We start from the raw sequence: 22334 nt of genomic DNA, 5'->3' as shown, positions 1-22334 counted from the left end.
GGGGGTGGAAACATCATGCTTTGGGGCTGTTTTTCTGCTAACGGGACAGGACGATTGATCCGTGTTAAGGAAAGAATGAATGGGGCCATGTATCGTGAGATTTTGAGCCAAAACCTCCTTCCATTAGTGAGAGCTTTGAGTGGTTGACCAAATACTTATTTTCCACCATAATTTACGAATAGATTCTTTAAAATTCCTACAATGTGAATTCCTGGAATTTTTTTTCACATTCTGTCTCTCACAGTTGAAGTGTACCTATGATGAAAATTACAGACCTCTGTCATTATTTTAAGTGGGAGAACTTGCACAACCGGTGGCTGACTAAATACTTTTTTGCCCCACTGTATGTTTTGGATGCAGGCTCGTGATATCAGACTGAAATAAATATCGGAGCTGAGCACCCCGAATTATCATCACACTTGACCTCTGACATCAGTTTCAGTTCATTTCGAACATGCATACGATACAATCGGTATCAGTGTGTGAATGTGTGTGTGAATGGGTGAATGTGGAAATAGTGTCAAAGCGCTTTGAGTTGCTTAAAAAAAGGTAGAAAAACGTTATAAAAGTATAACTCATTTTACCCTTTTTATTTCATTATTTTTTTTTTTTTTACAATGTAATGCATCACATATTTCCAATTGTTTCATTACAGCACATCCGAAAAGTAGCAGGAAGAAGCAGAGCTTTTTTTTTTTTATTCCTATCCCTTTTCATATCATAACAATTTTATCCCATTCCCTTGTTCTCTGTAGCAGAACAGTGAATAAATAAATATTAAATAATATACCATAGTAAGTAAACAAATATCCGTCCATCCATCCATCTTCTTATCCGAGGTCGGGCCGCGGGGGCAGCAGCCTAAGCAGGCAGGCTCAGACTTCCCTCTCCCCAGCCACTTTGTCCAGCTCCTCCCGGGGGACCCCGAGGCGTTTCCAGGCCAGCCAGGAGACATAGTCTTCCCACTGTGTCCTGGGTTTCCCCCGTGGCCTCCCACCGGTCGGACGTGCCCTAAACACCTCTCTAGGGAGGCGTTTGGGTGGCATCCTGACCAGATGCCCGAACCACCTCATCTCATAAATTATCTCGAAAAAAAAATATTCTTATTTAAAAAAAGGCAACACTTCATGCTTGATGGGTATGAACTACCAGGTTTATTTTAGCCCCAAAACTTAAATTTGTGCTGCAGAGTAATACTTTGTGTGTGCAGCAACAAGGGCATGGACCATCTCCACTGCATGAAGATGAAGAACATGGTGCCTTTGTACGACCTGCTGCTGGAGATGTTGGATGCTCACATCATGCACAGCTCCCGACTCCCCAACAGGAGCCAGCAGGATCATCACGAGGCCTCAGACCAGAAGGAGGTTCCCGCCAAGCCGCAAGGCTCCTGCAGCGCCTCGTCGAAAGAAAGTGATCCCCAGTAGCCGGTAGACCACGTTTTTGATTTAAGCACGTCTTTAATGGAAACGCTCAAACTATTCTCTTGCACAAATGGTTTTTCAATCATCCAACAACTAAATTCAGTCCACTTCAGATAACTCTTTAGTTGGCCTGAAATATTCATCAACACAAACACAGTAGTCCCTCCTTTAGAAATCCTATTTTGTTATAGTTAAAACAAAAAAAAACTGTTTACAAACTTCAAAATACTCGTTAAAGGCCTACTGAAATGAGATGTTATTTAAACGGGGATAGCAGGTCCATTCTATGTGTCATACTTGATCATTTCGCGATATTGCCATATTTTTCCTGAAAGGATTTAGTAGAGAACATCCACGATAAAGTTCGCAACTTTTGGTTGCTAGTAAAAAAGCCTTGCCTTTACCGGAAGTAGCAGACGATGTGCGCGTGACGTCACAGATGTGAGGGCTCCTCACATCCTCACATTGTTTATAATGTGAGCCACCAGCAGTAAGAGCAATTCGGACCGAGAAAGCGACAATTTCCCCATTAATTTGAGCGAGGATGAAAGATTTGTGGATGATGATATTGATAGCGAAGGACTAGAGAAAAAAAAAAAAAAATAAATAGATAAAATAAAAAGTGACGGCTTAGGGCGCCGGCAGTGTGAGCGTTTCAGATGTAATTAGACAAATTTACTAGGATAATTCTGGAAGATCCCTTATCTGCTTATTGTTTTAATAGTGTTTTAGTGAGATTGTAAAGACATACCTCGAGGTCGGATGGCTGCGGTGAACACGCAGTGTCTCAGAGAGAATCCAAGGAGCCAAGCTCACAGTTGCCTTTTCTGACAGCTACTGCAGGACGATGCATAATCCCCTGATGTCTCCGGTAAGATATATATATCACAATTTTCCCATCCAAAAACATGCTGGTTGACGTAGAGAAACATGTTCGCTTGACCGCTCTGTGTTAAAGGTTCACAACAAACAAAAAAACACCGGCTGTGTCTCGGTGCTAAAGACAGCTGCAATCCACCGCTTTCCACCAACAGAATTGTTTTTTATAGTCTTCTTTAATAATTGAACAAATTGCAAAAGATTCAGTAACACAGATGTCCAAATTACTGTGTAATAACGTCCCAAACACGCGTCATCATTCTGCGACGTTTTCAACAGGAAACTCCGCGGGAAATTTAAAATTGCAATTTAGTAAACTAAAAAGGCCGTATTGGCATGTGTTGCAATGTTAATATTTCATCATTGATGTATAAACTATCAGACTGCGTGGTCGGTAGTAGTGGGTTTCAGTAGGCCTTTAACGTTATTAAAATAACACCCATGTGTGTTAAAATACTTCACCACATCCTGTGTAGGTCCTCGTGGTCGGAAGTTCCATGTGCGAAAAACGCGAGTGTGTTGTTCCGACCAAAGGTGTCAACTTGATTGCCGCGGCGAAGTTAGCGGCATTAGCCGTGTTGTTAGCGTTGAGCGACACAAGTCTCGTCCCATTATTCCCGCTGCTTTTACTTTCCACTCAACATGACAAACGGGCATGTAAACGATGGCAAAAGTCAGCTAACAATAGAGCTCGAGAAAGTGGTCTAAAAATGTTCAAAAACCTCCATTTTCGTTGTATGTATGTTGTAAACAGCTGTTCATTTAATTTGGATTTTTTTTGTTTTGTTTTTCAAATCGGAGCAGGTAAACGTAAGATGATCAGTAATCAAAGCACGTTGACTAAGACAATAAAGTGACATGTTAGTCGAAGTCTAAATACAATGCTAAAATGTTGGCAGTAATTCATTTAATGTTGTCTTGTCGATGGGTGGGACAAGTTTAGAATATATCCAATCACAGCTTTTTAATGGCATACATTGAAAGAGGGGTGGGGTTTAGTGATCAACGAGAGCCAATCAGATACTTTTCCTTGCAAGATTAGAAAGTCAGCGCCAAAACCAAAATGTGTTGATTTAAAGGCCTACTGAAATGAGATTTTCTTATTTGAACGGGGATAGCAGTGCATTCTATGTGTCATACTTGATCATTTCACGATATTGCCATATTTTTGCTGAAAGGATTTAGTAGAGAACTCGACGATAAAGTTCACAACTTTTGGTGCTGATAAAAAAGCCTTGCCTGTACAGGGAAGTAGCGGACGATTTGCGCGTGACGTCACTGGTTCTAGGGCTCCTTACATCCTCACATTGTTTAAAATCAAGGCCACCAGCAGCAAGAGCGATTCGAACCGAGAAAGCGACGATTTCCCCATTAATTTGAGCGAGGATGAAAGATTTGTGGATGAGGAAAGTGAGAGTGAAGGAGACTACAGTGGGAGTGATCCAGATGTTATTAGACACATTTACTAGGATAATTCTGGAATATCCCTTATCTGCTTATTGTGTTACTAGTGTTTTAGTGAGATTATATGGTCATACTTGTACAACCTTAAGGTCTGCCCCGCACCTCTCGTCAGTGCCAGTCGACGGCTGGTGGCGATGCCCATCTCTGCCCTTTGCAGAGATGGGCAGACATGATCTTTTGAAATGATCGCTGCATAATACACTGTACTTTGTGTGTGTGGTCCAATCCAACCGCGTTCACGTGACCGCTCTGTTCCATAGTAAATCTTCACCGTCTACATTCTGGAATGTAAACAATGAAACACCGGCTGTGTTTGTGTTGCTAAAGGCGGCCCCAATACACCGCTTCCCACCTACAGCTTTCTTCTTTGACGTCTCCATTATTCATTGAACAAATTGCAAAAGATTCAGCGACACAGAAGTCCAGAATGTTGTGGAATTATGCAATGAAAACAGACGACTTATAGCTGGGAACGGTGCTGGAACAAAAATGTCCACTACAATGCGTGACATCACGCGCACGCATCAATCCAATGCAACATCATACCGCGACGTTTCAGCAGGATACTTCGGCGTGAAATTTAAAATTACAATTTAGTAAACTAAAAAGGCCGTATAGGCATGTGTTGCAATGTTAGTATTTCATCAATGATATATAAACTATCAGACTGCGTGGTCGGCAGTAGTGGGTTTCAGTAGGCCTTTAACATGTTCCACGTGGTTATATGTGCACAATTGGGAGAAAGTGGAGAGGACATATATCGTTTTTACTGCTATGAGGCCATTGGCAGGCAAGTCATCGATCGTGACATTGACACAACTCTAAGTCAAATGTATTATTTGTTGCTATCGGTGTTGCGCCAAAAACTGATTCCATGCCAAACATGTATTCCCGCCCCTAAAGCGCATACTGCTTTCAACCTTCTTCTGTGCACAACTGATTACATGTAGGACAAATACTTATAGTTGTGTTTATCATAAGGATATATGTTTGAAATGATTTAGATACTGTAGATAGATATATAGTACCGTAATTTTCGGATTATAAGTCACTCCGGCCGAAAATGCATAATAAAGAAGGAAAAAAAACATAGATATGTCACACTGAAGTATAAGTTGCATTTTTGGGGGAAACTTCTCGGTTTAAGGCCACAACTTTCTACTATCCAGGCGAGAGGCATGATTTTTTAATCTACAATTAACTTTCATTAACTCACAGCAGCTGTCAATATAGCAGCATAAGATAGTTCACTCTCTGAGATGACGGCGCCGCTTAAAGTAATTTGTGTGTGTTAGCGCTTATAATAACAATACTGCTAATATTCAGGTCATGAGATGTCAATGGAGTGTTATTGGATGTTTTTACTGTACTTCAATTAGCTGCATTGTTAGCCACCTTGTACTTGCCATGTTTTACAAATTAGAATGCATAGAAAACAAGAAACTTATATGCAAAAAAGGTGCAGTTCCACTTTAATTTAAAAAGGTCATATTATGCAAAACTTTTTTTATTGCCTGTTTGCACGTTTTTGTGTATTTAGGATCTCTTTAAAGGCCTACTGAAATGAGATTTTCTTATTCAAACAGGGATGGCAGGTCCATTCTATGTGTCATACTTGATCATTTCACGATATTGCCATATTTTTGCTGAAAGGATTTAGTTGAGAACATCCACGATAAAATTTGCAACTTTTGGTCGCTAATAAAAAAGCCTTGCCTGTACCGGAAGTAGCAGACGATGTGCGCGTGACGTCACGGGTTGAAGGGCTCCTCACATCTGAACATTGTTTACAATCATGGCCACAAGCAGCAAGAGTTATTCGGACCGAGAAAGTGACGATTTTCCCTAGTAATTTGAGCGAGAATGAAAGATTCGTGGATAAGGAAAGAGAGTGAAGCACAAAAAAAACCACGGCAGTGTGAGGGTTTCAGATGTAATTAGACACTTTTACTAGGATAATTCTGGAAGATCCCTTATCTGCTTATTGTTTTAATAGTGTTTTAGTGAGATTGTAAAGACATACCTGAAAGTCGGATGGCTGCGGTGAACGCCAGTGTCTCTCAGAGAAGCAGATGGAGGAGCCAAGATCACAGCTGCCTTTTTGAGCTGCAGTAGGAGGAGGTATAATCCACTGATGTCTCCGGTAAGAACCGACTTAATATCTGAATTTTCCCATCCAAAAACTTGCTGGTTGACGTAGAAAACTTGTTCCCTTTACCCGTGTGTTAAAGCTTCACAACAAACAAAGAAACACCGGCTGTGTTTTGGTGTTAAAGGCAGCTGCAATACACCGCTTTCCACCAACAGCATTCTTCTTTATATTCTCCATTATTAATTGAACAAATTGCAAAAGATTCAGCAACACAGATGTCCAAAATACTGTGTAATTATGCGATGAAAAGAGACGACGTTTAACCGTAAGTGGTGCTGGGCTAAAATGTCCCTTCCAATCCGAGACGTCACAAACACGCATTATAAGCGTCATCATTCCGCGACGTTTTCAACAAGTGACTCCGCAGGAAATTTAAAATTGTAATTTAGTAAACTAAAAAGGCCGTATTGGCATGTGTTACAATGTTAATATTTCATCATTGATATATAAACTATCAGACTGCGTGGTCGGTAGTAGTGGGTTTCAGTAGGCCTTTAAACTCCGAAAACTTGAAATATTCAGTCTAAAACAGGGGTGGGCAAACCTCTTGGCTCAGAGGCCACATCAACTTTTGAAATGTGACAGATGATGCATTTCATCTCTGTTGGAACTAAGAATGGGCTGCTCTTTTAATCATGTTTTCAACAATACACCATGAATGAAACACACCAATTAACACTCACATTCTCTTGTAGTGATCATCCTTTTTTGTCTAGTATCGGTTTAGTTGTTGACATTCTCAAAACCCATCTTTGCTCAATTCTGTTTTAATATTTGGCGGGCCGTAGTAAAGTGACCAAGGGGTCTGTTCTGAAACAATTGTCTTGTTATTTTTGCCCCGTCTTAAGACCACGTTTGCGGACATTACCATACGTGGTGAATGTTACAGCGTGTAGAGGAAGTATTTGTTTATCAGCCCACTTTAAAGACCAACTACGACACATTTTCCCACAAACAACTTCAGATGGCGCAGAGTCTTTGTCTAGATTTCTTGTAAGAGTGTCATGACAGTTTTTAATGATACGTTAGCGACGTAGCATAACTAGCTAGTGTTTGTTTACAGAGATAAACAACATTCTGGCAGGAATGTCATTTTGAATAGGGAGACATTAGTACCGTATTTTTCGGAGTATAAGTCGCACCTGCCTAAAATGCATAATAAAGAAGGAAAAAAACATATAAGTCGCACTGTAGTATAAGTCGCATTTTTTGGGGAAATGTATTTGATAAAACTCAACAACAAGAATAGACATTTGAAAGGCAATTTAAAATAAATAAAGAATAGTGAACAACAGGCTGAATAAGTGTACGTTATATGACGCATAAATAACCAACTGAGAAGGTGCCTGGTATGTTAACGTAACATATTATGGTAATAGTCATTCAAATAACTATAACATATAGAACATGCTATACGTTTACCAAACAATCTGTCACTCCTAATCGCTAAATCCCATGAAATCTTATACGTCTAGTCTCTTACGTGAATGAGATAAATAATATTATTTGATATTTTACGGTAATGTGTTAATAATTTCACACATAAGTCGCTCCTGAGTATAAGTCACACCCCCTTATAGTCCAAAAAATACGGTATTAGTAGTATGGCTCTGGGTCAGAGTGAATGTGCGAATAAATCCTGCGCTTTTGCCATTTGTAATAAAAAGCGAAATAAATTGTGAATGTATCTTTGTTCTTAACGAAAAGTGTACCTCAAAACCTGGTCTTGGTAACTTGTACGTTAAAAAGACCGGCCACTAAACCACTCGTTTTCTAGAAAGCAGCTTGAAAATGGTCTGTACAATTTGAAATTATTTTAAAATAAAGTAAAATGCATTTAAATAAAATAAAAATAAAAAATGCTGTATCATTTTGACCCAAGTAGACCACAAGGAAATGTTTTACATGTAGATTGAAATCATCATATGACCGCTGTAAGACTTAATAACACAAACATATTTGAACGTGGTTTGACAGAGTGAAGCAAAACTAATCGTTTTAAAACTTCAACTGGACTTTATAATGACTTTTAATATATATACTTACATAATACTAAAACAAACAAGTGCAATCAGGACTCACCCAATATAATTCTGCTTATGACCCCAATTTGTCCAACTGCACTCCTTACTTACCTCAATTCTCAAATGATCGCCGTAATGGTAAAAAACTAATTAATGATCAGCAATGAAAAAGTATCAGCAGCACAGCTAATCAGTCGGCATTAAAGCCACTGCTGGCTTCATTGCACACAACACAGCAGCAACGTTTTATAGCGCATGCAGAGCTAGATGCTTCTCAAATGACCAACATTGAAATACAGCAGCCTAATAGGTCTAAGTATTCATTAAAACAAAGCAAAGGTTTTACTCAAGTACATTTAATACTTTTGGTACACAAAGTATGAACAGTAACACTGTGTTTGAATGTTTGATGGATTCTTTGGCACAGTTTGAGAATCACTGCACTCGATGCTGACAGTTTGATGCTCAAAAAGCAGCTACTGTCATTCTAGTGAAGTTCATAGCTATACCCGGAGGGTTTCCCACAGCCACAGCTATTAAATACCAATGTTTTTCAACACCTCAGTGGTCGTTTTGTAGACCACACAGCCTGAGACTAATTGAATTGATTAATTGTACTTAACGACGTGTGCCTTTGTCATCCATAGACTAAATCAAAATGAAGATCTGATCATAGTTAGCCACTAAAAACGGTGCCTTAAACCTGCGTTTGTACCTTAACGGCTAGCAGAGGGCCGCACGTTGTAGATACTAATCAACCCGTAGATAAAACTTAGATAGCCGCGCCACACCTGACTTTAATGATCTTCAATTTAGCATCATTAGCTTGCTCACAACCTTTGCAACACTTTATACTGCATGTGTCCAGGTCACTGCTGTGTGACTCGTGGCCTTTTTCTAGCACCACCTGTTGCTCTGCATAAATTATCCGCATCCTCGATATAAAATCTTATATCCGGTTCAATAAGACTTCTGCTAGCACGCGCTTTCTTTTCAGAGCGATATTATAATTAGAAGGAATGTCTCTCTATCTCTCAAAATCGCACGATTTGATTCAATTTAAACTGATTTTGTCATGTATTTAGTGTAAATAATAATAAAACCTTTTCCAAACAGCCTACAAAGCTTGTATACGTAAGTAGGCGCAGCGATTACATAAAAACGTAATAAAAAAGAAAAAATAATTAAGGTAAAAACGAAATAAATAACAGGATTTGGATGTTAATCGATTTTTTCCGAGCACCACTAATAATGGTGATGACTTGATAGTAGGGGTGTAACGGTATGTGTATTTGTATTGAACCGTTTCGGTACAGGGATTTCGGTCCCGTTCGGAGGTGTAACGAATGAGTTTGTAAGCTAAAGTCTTAAAAAGCTGCTCTGCTTTCTGCCTCTGTCTGAGCACCCAGCATTGTCCCGCCCACACAACCATCTTATTGGTTACATACATAGCCAATCAGCTATGCGTATTCAGAGCGATGTAACAGCCAATCAGCAGAGCCTATTCAGAACGCATGTTGTCAATGCTTCAGCATCGAGCAGATATGTGTTTAGCAGCGGACATCGTACTCCCCAAATTATAAAAAACACTTCCCAGTCACAACTACTACTAGCATCACTATGAGCCCGTTGACCTTCTAGAAACTTAAACTGCAGCTCAGCTCGCTCGCAGTTCTGGCTTGAGGTGAAGGCTAATTAGCTTTTAGCGTAACGTTAGCTCATGTTGCTGTTTGTGTGAGGGGCAAAGCCCTGTTATTTCACATGAACTAACATGAAGTCTATGGTGTACAGGGATGAATAGTCTCTCCTATTGCTATTGTACTATTGTTTCAGCTATAGTTATATTATTCATTAGTAATGTAGCAGCCTACTTTTGAATGGCAGGGTCCCTGTGATCACATGTTGACAAAAATATAACATTTACATAATAAAAGTCAGCTACAGGCTTCCCAAATGCTGTAATAAATTAAGCATGATGAGTTGACTTGAAACTGTTCAATGTTGCACTTTTTATTTTTAGAAAAAAGGTTTTGTCATTTTATTTAATCAAAGCAACAACTTGAGGCAGTTTAATGTGGATTAACATGGGCAGAATTATTATTGTGTTCCCAATGTTAAAAGGATAAAGCCATTGTTTACAAATATGGTTATTTAATCAAAAAATGTATATTTTGTTGTTTTCTTACTGTACTGAAAATGAACCGAACCGTGACCTCTAAACCGAGGTACGTACCGAACTGAAATTTTTGTGTACCGTTACACCCCTACTTGATAGTACACCTTTTGTCACATTTCCTATTGGCTTGTTTTCGGAAGAGTTCACTATAAAAAAGTCCTATTCAAAGTCCGTAATAAATGACTAACACTAGGAAGTAGTTTTTATCAAAACGTGCTTTGTTCTGAATTTGAAGAAGCATTACTTCAGTGACACTACTTGAGGGCACTTTAATATTTCATAACCCATACTTTTTGCTTTCGCTGTACAAGTTTATCTGATTGTGGCTTTTTCTGTGTGTGGAGTTTGTAACCACTACTGCGCTTTACGACAAAGTTGCACTCAAAGAAAAAAAAAATATTTTTGTATTTTCTTGCAGCTTTTGTGCGTGTTGTTAATATGTCATTTTTTCACTAAATGTATTGTGGGGAAAAGGGGGAGTGGGCGGGGGGGGGGGGGGGGGGGGGGCGGCAATGAAGATTGAACATTTGTACCAACTGTGTGCTATTCTAATGTGACCGCTTCTTACATGGTGTTTTTTAAATGAGTAACATGTGAGGACTGGTAATCAATCACCTGGCAAAAAAATAGTCTTCAGAAGTGCTAACAAAACAGTTCTCTTCACTGTGATTTGCTTATTTGACGTCAAATAAGCAGAAATGTTACATAGACACTAGTGATGCTTGTCCATGTTTCTTGTCAGTGTTTTTAAATGCACACGGTTCACAAATAAATACATGATTGTGGTATTGGAACAAAACCAAAATGTGTGTATTGACATGTTTTCATGCCATTAAATCATTCTGGGAAGCACATTATTAGAAAGGTAAGTAGCAGGTGGGCTGATTCTCTCATCACTTTTTATTTGGCCAAGATTTTATAGTCCTGCATTTGTTAGTCCGAAATGATTCTAGTCAAAGATCCTCTACATGACAAGTGTTCCTGTCACTATAAGGATCTTTGACTCGCGTTTTTGCAGTACGCTCTTAGAAACAGCAGTCTGCTGCTGTCATTTGGCACATCTTTTGTGCAGTTTGTCTTTAACACAAACCAGAGATCCTCCAAATGACAGGAACTGTCTTGGTTTTAGGGACGTACTGCATAGGACAGGAGCACTCTGCAAAAACAATCAAAGATCCTCTTTATAATAGGATCACTGTTAATGTAGCACAGCAAAACACTAAAAAAAGAGCCTTCTTTTAAAAGACATAACACTAGTCAAAGATCTTCTATACGACAGGATTACTGCGACTAGTGTTTTTCCACTACGTCTTTCAAAAAAACACCAAAGATCCTTCATATACCAGGATCATTCTGCTGTTTTTAAAGTTAAAGTACCAATGATTGTCACACACATACGAGATGTGGCGAAATTATTCTCTACATTTGACCCATCACCCTTGATCACCCCCTGGGAGGTCAGGGGAGCAGTAGCAATGGCCACGCCCGGGAATCATTTAAGGTGATTTAACCCCTATTCCAACCTTTAATGCTGAGTGTCAAGCAGGGAAGACATAGTGGACAAATCCTTATCAAAGATCCTTATGACTAGAGTGCTCTTGTTTTTAAGGACATATGGCAAAAACACTAATCAAAAATCCTCAATGACAGGAGTGCTCTGCTGTTTGAGGACATTCAGGTACTGCAAAAACCCTTCTCAAAGATCCTCTATGTAACAGTTTCTAGTATGTACTTAAAAACAGCAAAGATCCCTAAAATGACAGGAGTGCTCTGTGGTTTTTAAGTACGTAATGACAAAAACACTAATCAAAGATCCTCTATTTAACAAGTTCACTTTGACCAGTGTTTTTTGATAGAAGTACTTTGCTGTTTGAGAATGTTCAGATGTGCTGCAAGAACACTAATCAAAGATCCTCTATATGACAGGATCACTGTGTTTTTACCAGAATGTCCTTAAAAACGGAAAATATCCTTAATGTGACAGGAGTGCTCTGCTGTTTAAGGGCATTCAGGTACTGCAAAAACACTAAACAAAGCTGTTTTTAAGGACATACTGCAAAAACACTAATCAAAAATCCACTATATAACAGGATATAAGTGCGTTTCCAGGATGTCCTTAAAAACAGCAAAGGCAATCAAAAAACACCAGTCAAAGATCTTCTAAAGGGAAAGGATCACTCTGTCTTTAAAAAAACAAGAGCACTCCTGATTGGATTTTTTTTCCCTAGTAGGAGTGCTGCAAGTACTGCAAAAACAGTTCTCTATGTAACAGTTTCTAGTATGTACTCAAAAACAGCAAACATCCCTAAAATGACAGGAGTGCTCTGGTTTTTAAGGACGTACTGACAAAAACAATCAAAGATCCTCTATTCAACAGGTTCACTTTGAGTAGGTTTTTTTTTTAATAGGAGTGCTTTGATGTTTGAGAATGTTCAGATGTGCTGCAAGAACACTAATCAAAGATCCTCTATACGACAGGATCACTGTGTTTTTACCAGTATGTCTTTGAAAACAGAAAATATCCTTAATATGACAGGAGTGCTCTGCTGTTTAAGCGCATTCGCTTACAGTAAAAACGCCAGTCAAAGATCCTCTATATGACAAAAGCAAGTTGCTGCAAAAAAAAACTATTCACTCAGGGTTTAAAGTGACCTCACTGATGGATGGAGCGATATGTTAGCATCCCAGTTTAGAGAATGAAATTAGCGTGGCGTGTAAAATGGATTTCACCCCACATGGTGGTGACCCAATACTTTAGTCTATATGAAAAATACACAAACCCACTTGGCGAGTTCCCCTCCACGGGACAGGAAGTGGCAGGGGGCCTCATGTGGGCGGCGAGCCGTTGGTGTAGTGCAACATGGGGTGGAAGGAGCGCGCCAGGTTGTTGGCGCGGGCGCAGCTGCCCTCTCTCTCGGAGCGAGGGAGCATACACGGCAGCAGCAGCAGGAGCAGCAGCAGCAGGTGGAAGGGGGCGGCGGCTCTCAGCACGCGGTACAGGAAGGAGCGCGGCTGCGACGACTTCCTCCTGGAAACACGCACAGTGGATTTGTGGATCCTATTCATTAGCAATTTACACTTTTAACTTCATATTTTCATTCAATATTATTATATAATTCTGTTACATATATCAGTAAAATCCCATTTTGATTCACAATAACTGCACAGTAAGAATAGAATTCGTACCTTTTGGTGGATTTTTTGGTTTGCGTCAACTCCTCTTGATTACTTGAATCCTGCATTCAAACAAATATCAAGTATTAAATAATGACCCAACATAAGGCAAGATGTTTGCCTCTTTTTTTTTTAACTGTCAAATGCGAATCAAACAATCAAAGCTCCTCTATAATGACAGGGTCACTGACTAGTGTGTTTTTCCAAAACAGCAAAGGAGTGCTCTGCTGTTTAAACGCATTCAGGTACTGCAAAAACACTAATCAAAGATCCTCTATATGACGGGAGCACTCTGCTGTTTAAAATTATGTGCTGCAAAAACTCTAATCAAAGATCCTCTAAATGACAGGATCTTAAAAAAAATAATCTTTAATTAGTATTTTTTCCAGTATGTTAAAAACAGCAAAGATCCTTAATATGAGAGAAGTGTTCTGCTGTTTAAAGGCATTCGGGTACTGCAAAAACACCTAAGATCCTCTAAACAACAGGATCACTCAGTCTAAAAAAACAAATAAGAGCGCTCCTGTCATATTAATATTTGATTTGTGTTTTCCAGTATGTCCTTAAAAACAGCAAAGATCATTAATATGACAGGAGTGCGCTGCTGTTTGAAGACGTTAAGGTACTGCAAAAGCACTATTCAAAGATCCTCTAAATAACAGGATCACTTTGCCTTTAAAAAGACAAGTGTACTCCTGTCAAATGAATGATCTTTGATTAGCGTTTTTCCAGTATGTTGTTAAAAACAGCAAAGATCCTTAATATGATAAGAGTGCTCTGCTGTTTAAAGGCATGCAAGTATTGCAAAAATACCAATCAAATAATACAAGAGCACTCTGCTGTTTAAAATTATGTGCTGCAAAAACTAATCAAATATCTTCTAAATGACAGGATCATTCTGTCTTTAAAAAAAAAAAAAAAAAGCGTTTGTGTCAATTTAAGGATCTTTGATTAGTGTTTTTTCCAGTATGTTGTTAAAAACAGCAAAGATCCTTAATATGACAAGAGTGCTCTGCTGTTTAAAGGCATTCAAGTATTGCAAAAATGAAAAGATCCTCTATATGACGAGAGCACTCTGCTGTTTAAAATTATGTGCTGCAAAAACTCTAATCAAAGATCCTTTAAATGACAGGATCACTCTGTCTTAAAAAAAACAAGAGCGCTTGTGTCAATTTAAGGATTTTTGATTAGTGTTTTTTCCGATATGTTCTTGAAAACAGCAAAGATCATTGATATATAAAGGCATTCAGGTACTGCAAAAACACCAAAGATCCTCTAAACGACAGGATCACTCAGTCTAAAAAAAAACAAACAAGAGCGCTCCTGTCATATTAGTATTTGATGTGTTTTCCAGTATGTCCTTAAAAACAGCAAAGATCATTAATATGACGGGAGTGCGCTGCTGTTTAAAGGCGTTCATGTACTGCAAAAACACCAATCAAAGATCTTCTATATGACGAGCACTTTGCTGTTTAAAAGGACTAACTGCAAAAACACTATTCAAAGATCCTCTAAATAACAGGATCACTCTGCCTTTAAAAAGACAAGTGTACTCCTGTCAAATTAATGATCTTTGATTAGCGTTTTTCCAGTATGTTGTTAAAAACAGCAAAGATCCTTAATATGACAAGAGGGCTATGCTGTTTAAAGGCATGCAGGTATTGTAAAAATACCAAGTAAAGATCCTCTATATGACAAAAGCACTCTGCTGTTTAAAATTATGTGCTGCAAAAACTAATCAAATATCTTCTAAATGACAGGATCATTCTGTCTTCAAAAAAACAAGCGCGTTCGTGTCAATTTAAGGATCTTTGATTAGTGTTTTTTCCAATATGTTCTTAAAAACAGCAAAGATCCTTAATATGAGAGAAGTGCTCTGCTGTTTAAAGGCATTCGGGTATTGCAAAAACACCAAAGATAGTCTAAACGACAGGATCACTCAGTCAGTCTAAAACAAACTAACAAAAGCACCCTTGTCATTAATATTTGATTAGTGTTTTCCAGTATGTCCTTAAAAACAGCAAAGATCATTAATACGACAGGAGAGCGCTGCTGTTCAAAGGCATTCAGGACACTGCAAAAAACACCAATCAAAGATCTTCTATATAACAAACACTCTGCTGTTTAAAAGGACTTACTGCAAAAAGACTATTCAGAGATCCTCTATATAACAGGATCACTGTCTTTAAAAAACAAGAGTGCTTCTGTCAAATTCATGATCTTTGATAAGCGTTTTTCCAGTATGTTCTTAAAAACAGCAAAGATCCTTAATATGACAGGAGTGCTCTGCTGTTTGAGGACATTCAGGTACTGCCAAAAAAACAATAACACCAAAGATTCTCTATTTGACAGGAGGACTCAGCTGTTTTTAAGGATGTGGTTGAAAACGCAACATTCAAAGATCCTTAATATGACAGGAGCACTCTGTTTTTAAAGACGTACTGCACAAACACGGGTCAAAGATCCTTTCTATGACAGGAACTGTCCTGTTTTTGGGGATGTATTTCAAAAACACTTATCAAAGATCCTCTATAAAACATGATCACTTTGACTAATGTTTCTCCTCAACATCTTTAAAAACAGCAAAGATCCTTACAATGAGAGGAGTTTGAGGACGTTTTGGTCCTGCAAAAGATCATTTATTTAATAGCGACCCAAATATAAGACAAGATCCATCCATCCATTTTCTACCGCTTATTCCCTTTCGGGGTTGCGGGGGGCGCTGGCGCCTATCTCAGCTACAATCGGGGCGGAAGGCAGGGTACACCCTGGACAAGTCGCCACCTCATCACAGGGCCAACACAGATAGACAGACAACATTCACACTCACATTCACACACTAGGGCCAATTTAGTGTTGCCAATCAACCTATCCCCAGGTGCATGTCTTTGGAAGTGGGAGGAAGCCGGAGTACCCGGAGGGAACCCACGCATTCACGGGGAGGACATGCAAACTCCACACAGAAAGATCCCGAGCCTGGATTTGAACCCAGGACTGCAGGAACTTTGTATTGTGAGGCAGACGCACTAACCCCTCTGCCACCGTGAAGCCTATAAGACAAGATGTTTTTCTTAAAAAAAAAAGTGTCAGCGAACGGAAGAAAAGCTCCGACTTGCATTTAACAGACACCTCGCCACCCCCGTGTGTGTGTGTGTGTGTGTGTGTGTGTGTGTGTGTGTGTGTGTGTGTGTGTGTGTGTGTGTGTGTGTGTGTGTGTGTGTGTCACTTCAGGAAAAAAAAAAAAAAAAGGCATGTGACTAACACAGCTGCTGTATTGGTTGACGCACCAAACTTTATCAGGCAGCGCTTCTTTCAGGACAGCTTGTACTAAATGAAGATGAAAGAGTGGAATCATTTATGTCTCTAAATGTAACTAAGAAACAAAACAATTATTAATACAACAAAAACAAATAAATGTTTTCAATAAAAAAGTCAACATGTGATATCATTTGGATCTTACATCACCAAGTAAGGAAAATGTTGTTCTCTTTTTGTTTTTTGGCTGATTGACCTTAGTTATTTGCTATTATAAATGTTTTAAGTTTGGGAAATAAAATATTGGATATATTTAAAGAAGAAGAATTTTCTTCTCAATCAATTTTTGGTTTCTGCCTTAATTGCATGTAAACAATGTCTCTCTCATGTGGAGCTGTTTGGAATGTACTGTTATGGTCACGGCTTTGTCATATTTGCCCTTTTGCTCCAGTGTTGGGCATCATGTGTCAAAGCATTTTTGACATTTGAGACCTTACAAAGAACAGTGGCTGTCATTGCAGCCAATGCTGATCATAATGAACAAAAAAGATTTATTTGCAGGTCAAACATAATTATTCTTTTTCATTAGCTGGCCACACTAAGTGCTGTGTCGTTACAGTTAGTGAGTGTGCCATACACTGGGACATCAACCCTCAGGGAGTGTATGGCACACTCACCACCTGCATTGACACTGCACTGTGAGTGTTTCATAATGGTCATCTGCCATTGTTTGACCTGCAAATAAAGTTGAAAGTTAACAAATAGGTTATTTTTGTGTTTTTCAAATGAATAGTTGTGCAAAAAGGAATATTACACATGTAACTCCGGTCAAAAACACAAAAGACAAATATTATATCGGTTTGAAATATATCGGTATCTCTTTCAAAAAGTTAAATTTATGACTTTTTAAAACGCCGCTGTGTACACGGACGTAGAGCGCCAATAAACCTTAAAGGCACTTCCTTTAGTCGCATAATATCCATGGCTTTTCACACACACAAGTGAAAGCAGGTCAAAAGCCATACAGGTCACACTGAGGGTGGCCGTATAAACAACTTTAACACTGTTACAAATATGGGCCACACTGTGAACCCACACCAAACCAGAATGACAAACACATTTCGGGAGAACATCCGCACCGTAACACAACATAAACACAACAGAACAGATACGGAGAACCCCTTGCAGCACTAACTCTTCCGGGACGCTACAATATACAAACAACCTAATCCTCCTCATGCTCTCTCAGGGAGAGCATGTCCCAAATTCCAAGCTGCTGTTTTGAGGCTTGTAAAAAAAAAAAAAAACGCACTTTGTGACTTCAATAATAAATATGGCAGTGCCATGTTGCCATTTTTTTTCCATAAACTTGAGTTCATTTATTTTGGAAAACCTTGTTACATTTTGTTTAATGTTTAATGCATCCAGCGAGGCATCACAACAAAATTAGGCATAGTAATGTGTTAATTCCACGACTGTATATATCGTATCGGCTGACATTGGAATCGGTAATTAAGAGTTGGACTATATCGGAATATTGGTAAAAAAGCCATTATCGGACATCTTTAATATTTACCTTATTTGGTGCTAGAAGATCACAATAATACCACACTTATGAATTTTTCCTATTTCATTTTTTTAGCTGATGTAGATGGATGGTGACCAAAAACAGTGTTTCGACAACAAGGCAGCTCACATGTTTATTTCCTAACGTGACACTTCTTGTGTTTCATAATGTATCGATGCTTTAGCCATCATTAATATTATTGAACAAACGTGACGCTAACTTTAGGGATAAGATTATTCGGAGTACCGTATTTCCTTGAATTGCCGCCGGGGCGCTAATTAATTTAAAACCTCTTCTCACTCCTGCGCTTACCAAAGGCATGCAGTCAAAATTTGAGTGTGGTGTAAGCTTGGACCTTAAATCCTACTGAATAGCTCTTAATCTTCTTTCAAATTACCGGTATTGAAATCATCCTCCTCCATTTTGAAAATGATGACAGGGGAAGTGTCACTCGTGACGTCACTAGTTTGACCAGGCGGTAATACTAAGCATGCGCTAATTATTTTGCGAAGCGAGTTTGACCCGGCAGTAATTCAAAGGCAGGCGCATACTATATGCTCTGCGGCAATTCAAGGAAATACGGTATTCATAAAGTTAAAAAAAGGGATAGCTTTTCATTTGCGTCACACACTTGGCACGATGCAAGTGGTGCACACGCAGCCTACGTAGTATTCATGTGTGACAGAAGCTGCTCAGTTACCAGGCGGCGTTGTCGGAGGATGCTCAGGTCCTCAGACACGTCCTTCAGGAGCAGCTTGAGTTTGGCGCCCGTCACGTGAAGCTTCTCCCGGGCCTCGTCGCTGCCGTCCGCTCCTGGGTCTGGCTGCAGCTGAGACCACAGAGCCTGCAGGGACGCCTGATGGGTCAGCCTCTCCAGCAGCTCCTCCTGCAAGACCTTCACACCACAACAAGGATCCTCACAACATGTAATATTTATAATAATACTGCCCTGGTACCCCCAAATGTTTAGGTTTGCCTTGGAAGACCAAGCTGCCTTCATCACTTCATTCTTACAGACCAAGTGGGACAGCTTTAGTCTGAGAGGAGAGTGCAGCCTCAGGTCCCATTTTGTGTGAAGAAGTGCATTAAAGGCCTACTGAAACCCACTACTACCGACCACGCAGTCTGATAGTTTATATATCAATGATGAAATATTAACATTGCAACACATGCCAATACGGCCTTTTTAGTTTACTAAATTGCAATTTTAAATTTCCCGCGGAGTTTCTGTTGAGGTTGCAGGGGACATATTAGCGCAGCACCACTTACGGCTAAAAGTCGTCTCTTTTCATCGCGCAATTAAACACTATTCTGGACATCTGTGTTGCTGAATCTTTTGCAATTTGTTCAATTAATAATGGAGAAGTCAAAGTAGAAAGATGGAGGTGGGAAGCTTTAGCCTTTAGCCACACAAACACACTGTGATTCCTTGTTTAAAATTCCCGGAGGTGAAATTTTACTATGGATCAGAGCGGTCAAGCGAACATGGTTCCCGACCGCTTGTCAACCGGCAGGTTTCGGTGAGATAATTGTGGTAAAAAGTCGCCTCTTACCGGAGATCAGCTGAGCTTGCGCCGTCCATGCAGCTGCTGTCAATTTCCCTCAGAGACTGGCCACAAGACACCCGTGGACAAACCCCTCTGACTATCAGGTACTATTTCATCTAACTAAAACACTAGCAACACAATTGAAAGATAAGGGATTTCCCAAAATTATCCTAGTAAATGTGTCTAAAAACATCTGAATCTGTCCCAAAGCAATCGCCTTTTTTTTAAAACTTTTTTTAGTTTTATTTTTTTTTTTTCTAGTCCTTCGCTATCAATATCATCATCCACAAATCTTTCATCCTTGCTCAAATTAATGGGGGAATTGTCGTTTTCTCGGTCCGAATAGTTCTTGCTGCTGGAGGCTCCCATTATAAACAATGTCAGGATGTGAGGAGCCCTCACCCTTGTGACGTCATCGTCTGCGACTTCCGGTAAAGGTGAGGCTTTTTTATCAGCACCAAAAGTTGCAAACTTTATCGTGGATGTTCTCTACTAAATCCTTTCAGCAAAAATATGGCAATATCGCGAAATGATCAAGTATGACACACAGAATGGACCTGCTATCCCCGTTTAAATAAGAAAATCTCATTTCAGTAGGCCTTTAAAAATAAGACATTTCGCTGCAAACGTATTCCTAGCCGTTTCCTGCTCTGTTACCAGCAAAAATATAAAGTCAAATTTCCCCAAACTTTTTCACTATATTCTGCGGCACGCTGCCATTTGATCTCAGGTCGCTTTACAAAATGAATGTGTTAATCATGTTATTTTGCAGTGAAAAATAATTACATGTATTGCCCGTGAATTTGTTATGCTACAAAACAAATTCAATTAAAGATAAATTTGAAAAAGTATGACAATAATTTAAAAAAAGTGTGGAAACATTGTTTTAACCTCTTATGACCCAAGCTGTTTGTTTACTTTTTTCATTTATTTTATTTAACTTTGCTATTTGGGCTTATTGGACCCTAATTAGAATAAAAAGTAAAAATCCTCTTTTGATATGATGTACTTATTAGTCCATAAGTACCGTATTTTTCAGAGTTTAAGTCGCTCTGGAGTATAAGTCGCACCTGCCAAAAATGCATAATAAAGAAGGAAAAAAACATATATACGTCACACTGGAGTATAAGTCGCACTTTTTGGGGAAATTTATTTGATAAAACCCAACACCAAGAATAGACATTTGAAAGGCAATCTAAAATGAATATAGAATAGTGAACAACAGGCTGAATAAGTGTACGTTATATGAGGCATAAATAACCAACTGAGAAGGTGCCTGGTATGTTAACGTAACATATTATGGTAAGAGTCATTCAAATAACTATAACATATAGAACATGCTATACGTTTACCAAACAATCTGTCACTCCTAATTGCTAAATCCCATGAAATCTTATACGTCCAGTCTCTTACTTGAATGAGTTAAATAATATTATTTGATATTTTACGGTAATGTGGTAATAATTTCACACACCAGTCGCTCCTGAGTATAAGTCGCACCCCCATAATATGAAAAAAACTGCGACTTATAGTCCAAAAAATACAGTACACAAACGTGTACTTCATGTGAGTGACATGTTAATTTGAATTTTTACACTTTTTTTTTTAATTCCATTGTATGTTATACTCTTCTGACACCACCAGATGGCAGTATAAGTGTCCACATAAGCGGCCGTAAGACCCCAATTCAGTAGTGTACAAAATTTTGTAGAAAAAGAGCTAAAAGGGGCTGTCCACGCATGTGGCCAACTAAGGCCTTTAGAGTTAATACAGAGGTTTCAAAGTCAAGGCCGGCCTGCAGATAAATGATCTACCATCCCCTCAGACTAGACCTGTCTTATCAAGTTTAAGAGCAGGATCAAATGATCCCCCGCTCGGACGAGAGGCGAAATGTCTCGGAAGACAACAAGAACAGTCCACTCGTGGTGGATTCAGGGCCCTGAGAACCCACAGACCCTCAAGATACAACAGGTACTTACAGTGAGCGTGTGGCGGTGCAGTCGGAGAGCCTGCACGGGTGTTTCTGGGTGCCGGATGTCCACCGCGTAGCGTTTCTTGTCGGCGATGGCCAACCACAGCAGCAGAGAGTGGAGGCTCTTGTGGAACTCCTGCATGACGGACAGTTTCATGTCAGACATGGATTTTTATCTTGGATGTGTTCACAATCATTAATAATGAGTAATATTCCTTGGTACTGTAATCTCCAATGCACAGGTGTCAAACTCAAGGCCAGGATCTAAGTTCTGGCCCGCCACATCATTTAAGGTGGGCGTGGCGATGTGGCCCGCAACTTAATTTAAAGTGCTCAGCCACATAATTTTAGTGTCCCACACCATCATATATTTTGGCCCACCATGTCATTTATGGTGGCTCGTCATATCATTTAATTTGGCCCGCCACATCATTTAAAATGACCCACCATGTCAATATGTGTCCTTTGAAAGAATAATGATAAAAATCAAGCATTTTCTGCCGTAATGTATTATTTTAATTTTCACAAAAACATTTACTTAAATGAAACATATCAATAAATATAAATAAATGAAGTATGTTCTACACTTAATTATTATCTGATCATGCAACAAAATGTTCCCAGCTTGTTTAGGGGTGGGGGTTATCAAAAGTAATTACATAAAAATCTGCTTGTCTCCTTGGGTAATTTATCCACCAAT

General features: G+C 39.2%; 2 protein-coding genes across 7 annotated transcripts in view; one reads left to right on the top strand and one right to left on the bottom strand.

The window, feature by feature from the left end:
- Positions 1-9839, top strand: part of esr2a (estrogen receptor 2a) — an 82573-nt gene extending 72734 nt beyond the window's left edge. The window contains exon 9 of the mRNA XM_061885864.1: positions 1211-9839. Coding sequence (XP_061741848.1) covers positions 1211-1427 — 217 coding nt within the window. The 3' untranslated portion in view covers positions 1428-9839. The remainder of the gene's footprint in view (positions 1-1210) is intronic.
- The window catches only part of LOC133542047 (nesprin-2), a 261954-nt gene continuing 247903 nt past the window's right edge, over positions 8284-22334 (bottom strand). For all 6 annotated transcript variants that reach the window (XM_061885855.1, XM_061885857.1, XM_061885854.1 and 3 more), the window contains 4 exons: positions 21642-21770; positions 18816-19010; positions 13306-13355; positions 8284-13147 (listed from right to left, as the gene is read on the bottom strand). In XM_061885855.1, the coding sequence (XP_061741839.1) occupies positions 12946-13147; positions 13306-13355; positions 18816-19010; positions 21642-21770 (576 nt within the window). In that variant the 3' untranslated portion in view covers positions 8284-12945. The remainder of the gene's footprint in view (positions 13148-13305; positions 13356-18815; positions 19011-21641; positions 21771-22334) is intronic.

The sequence above is a fragment of the Nerophis ophidion genome, linkage group LG24 (assembly GCF_033978795.1).
Source record: "Nerophis ophidion isolate RoL-2023_Sa linkage group LG24, RoL_Noph_v1.0, whole genome shotgun sequence".
NCBI lineage: Eukaryota > Metazoa > Chordata > Actinopteri > Syngnathiformes > Syngnathidae > Nerophis > Nerophis ophidion.
Note: the sequence above shows the minus strand (reverse complement) of the source record. Positions and strands in the feature narration are given on the sequence as shown.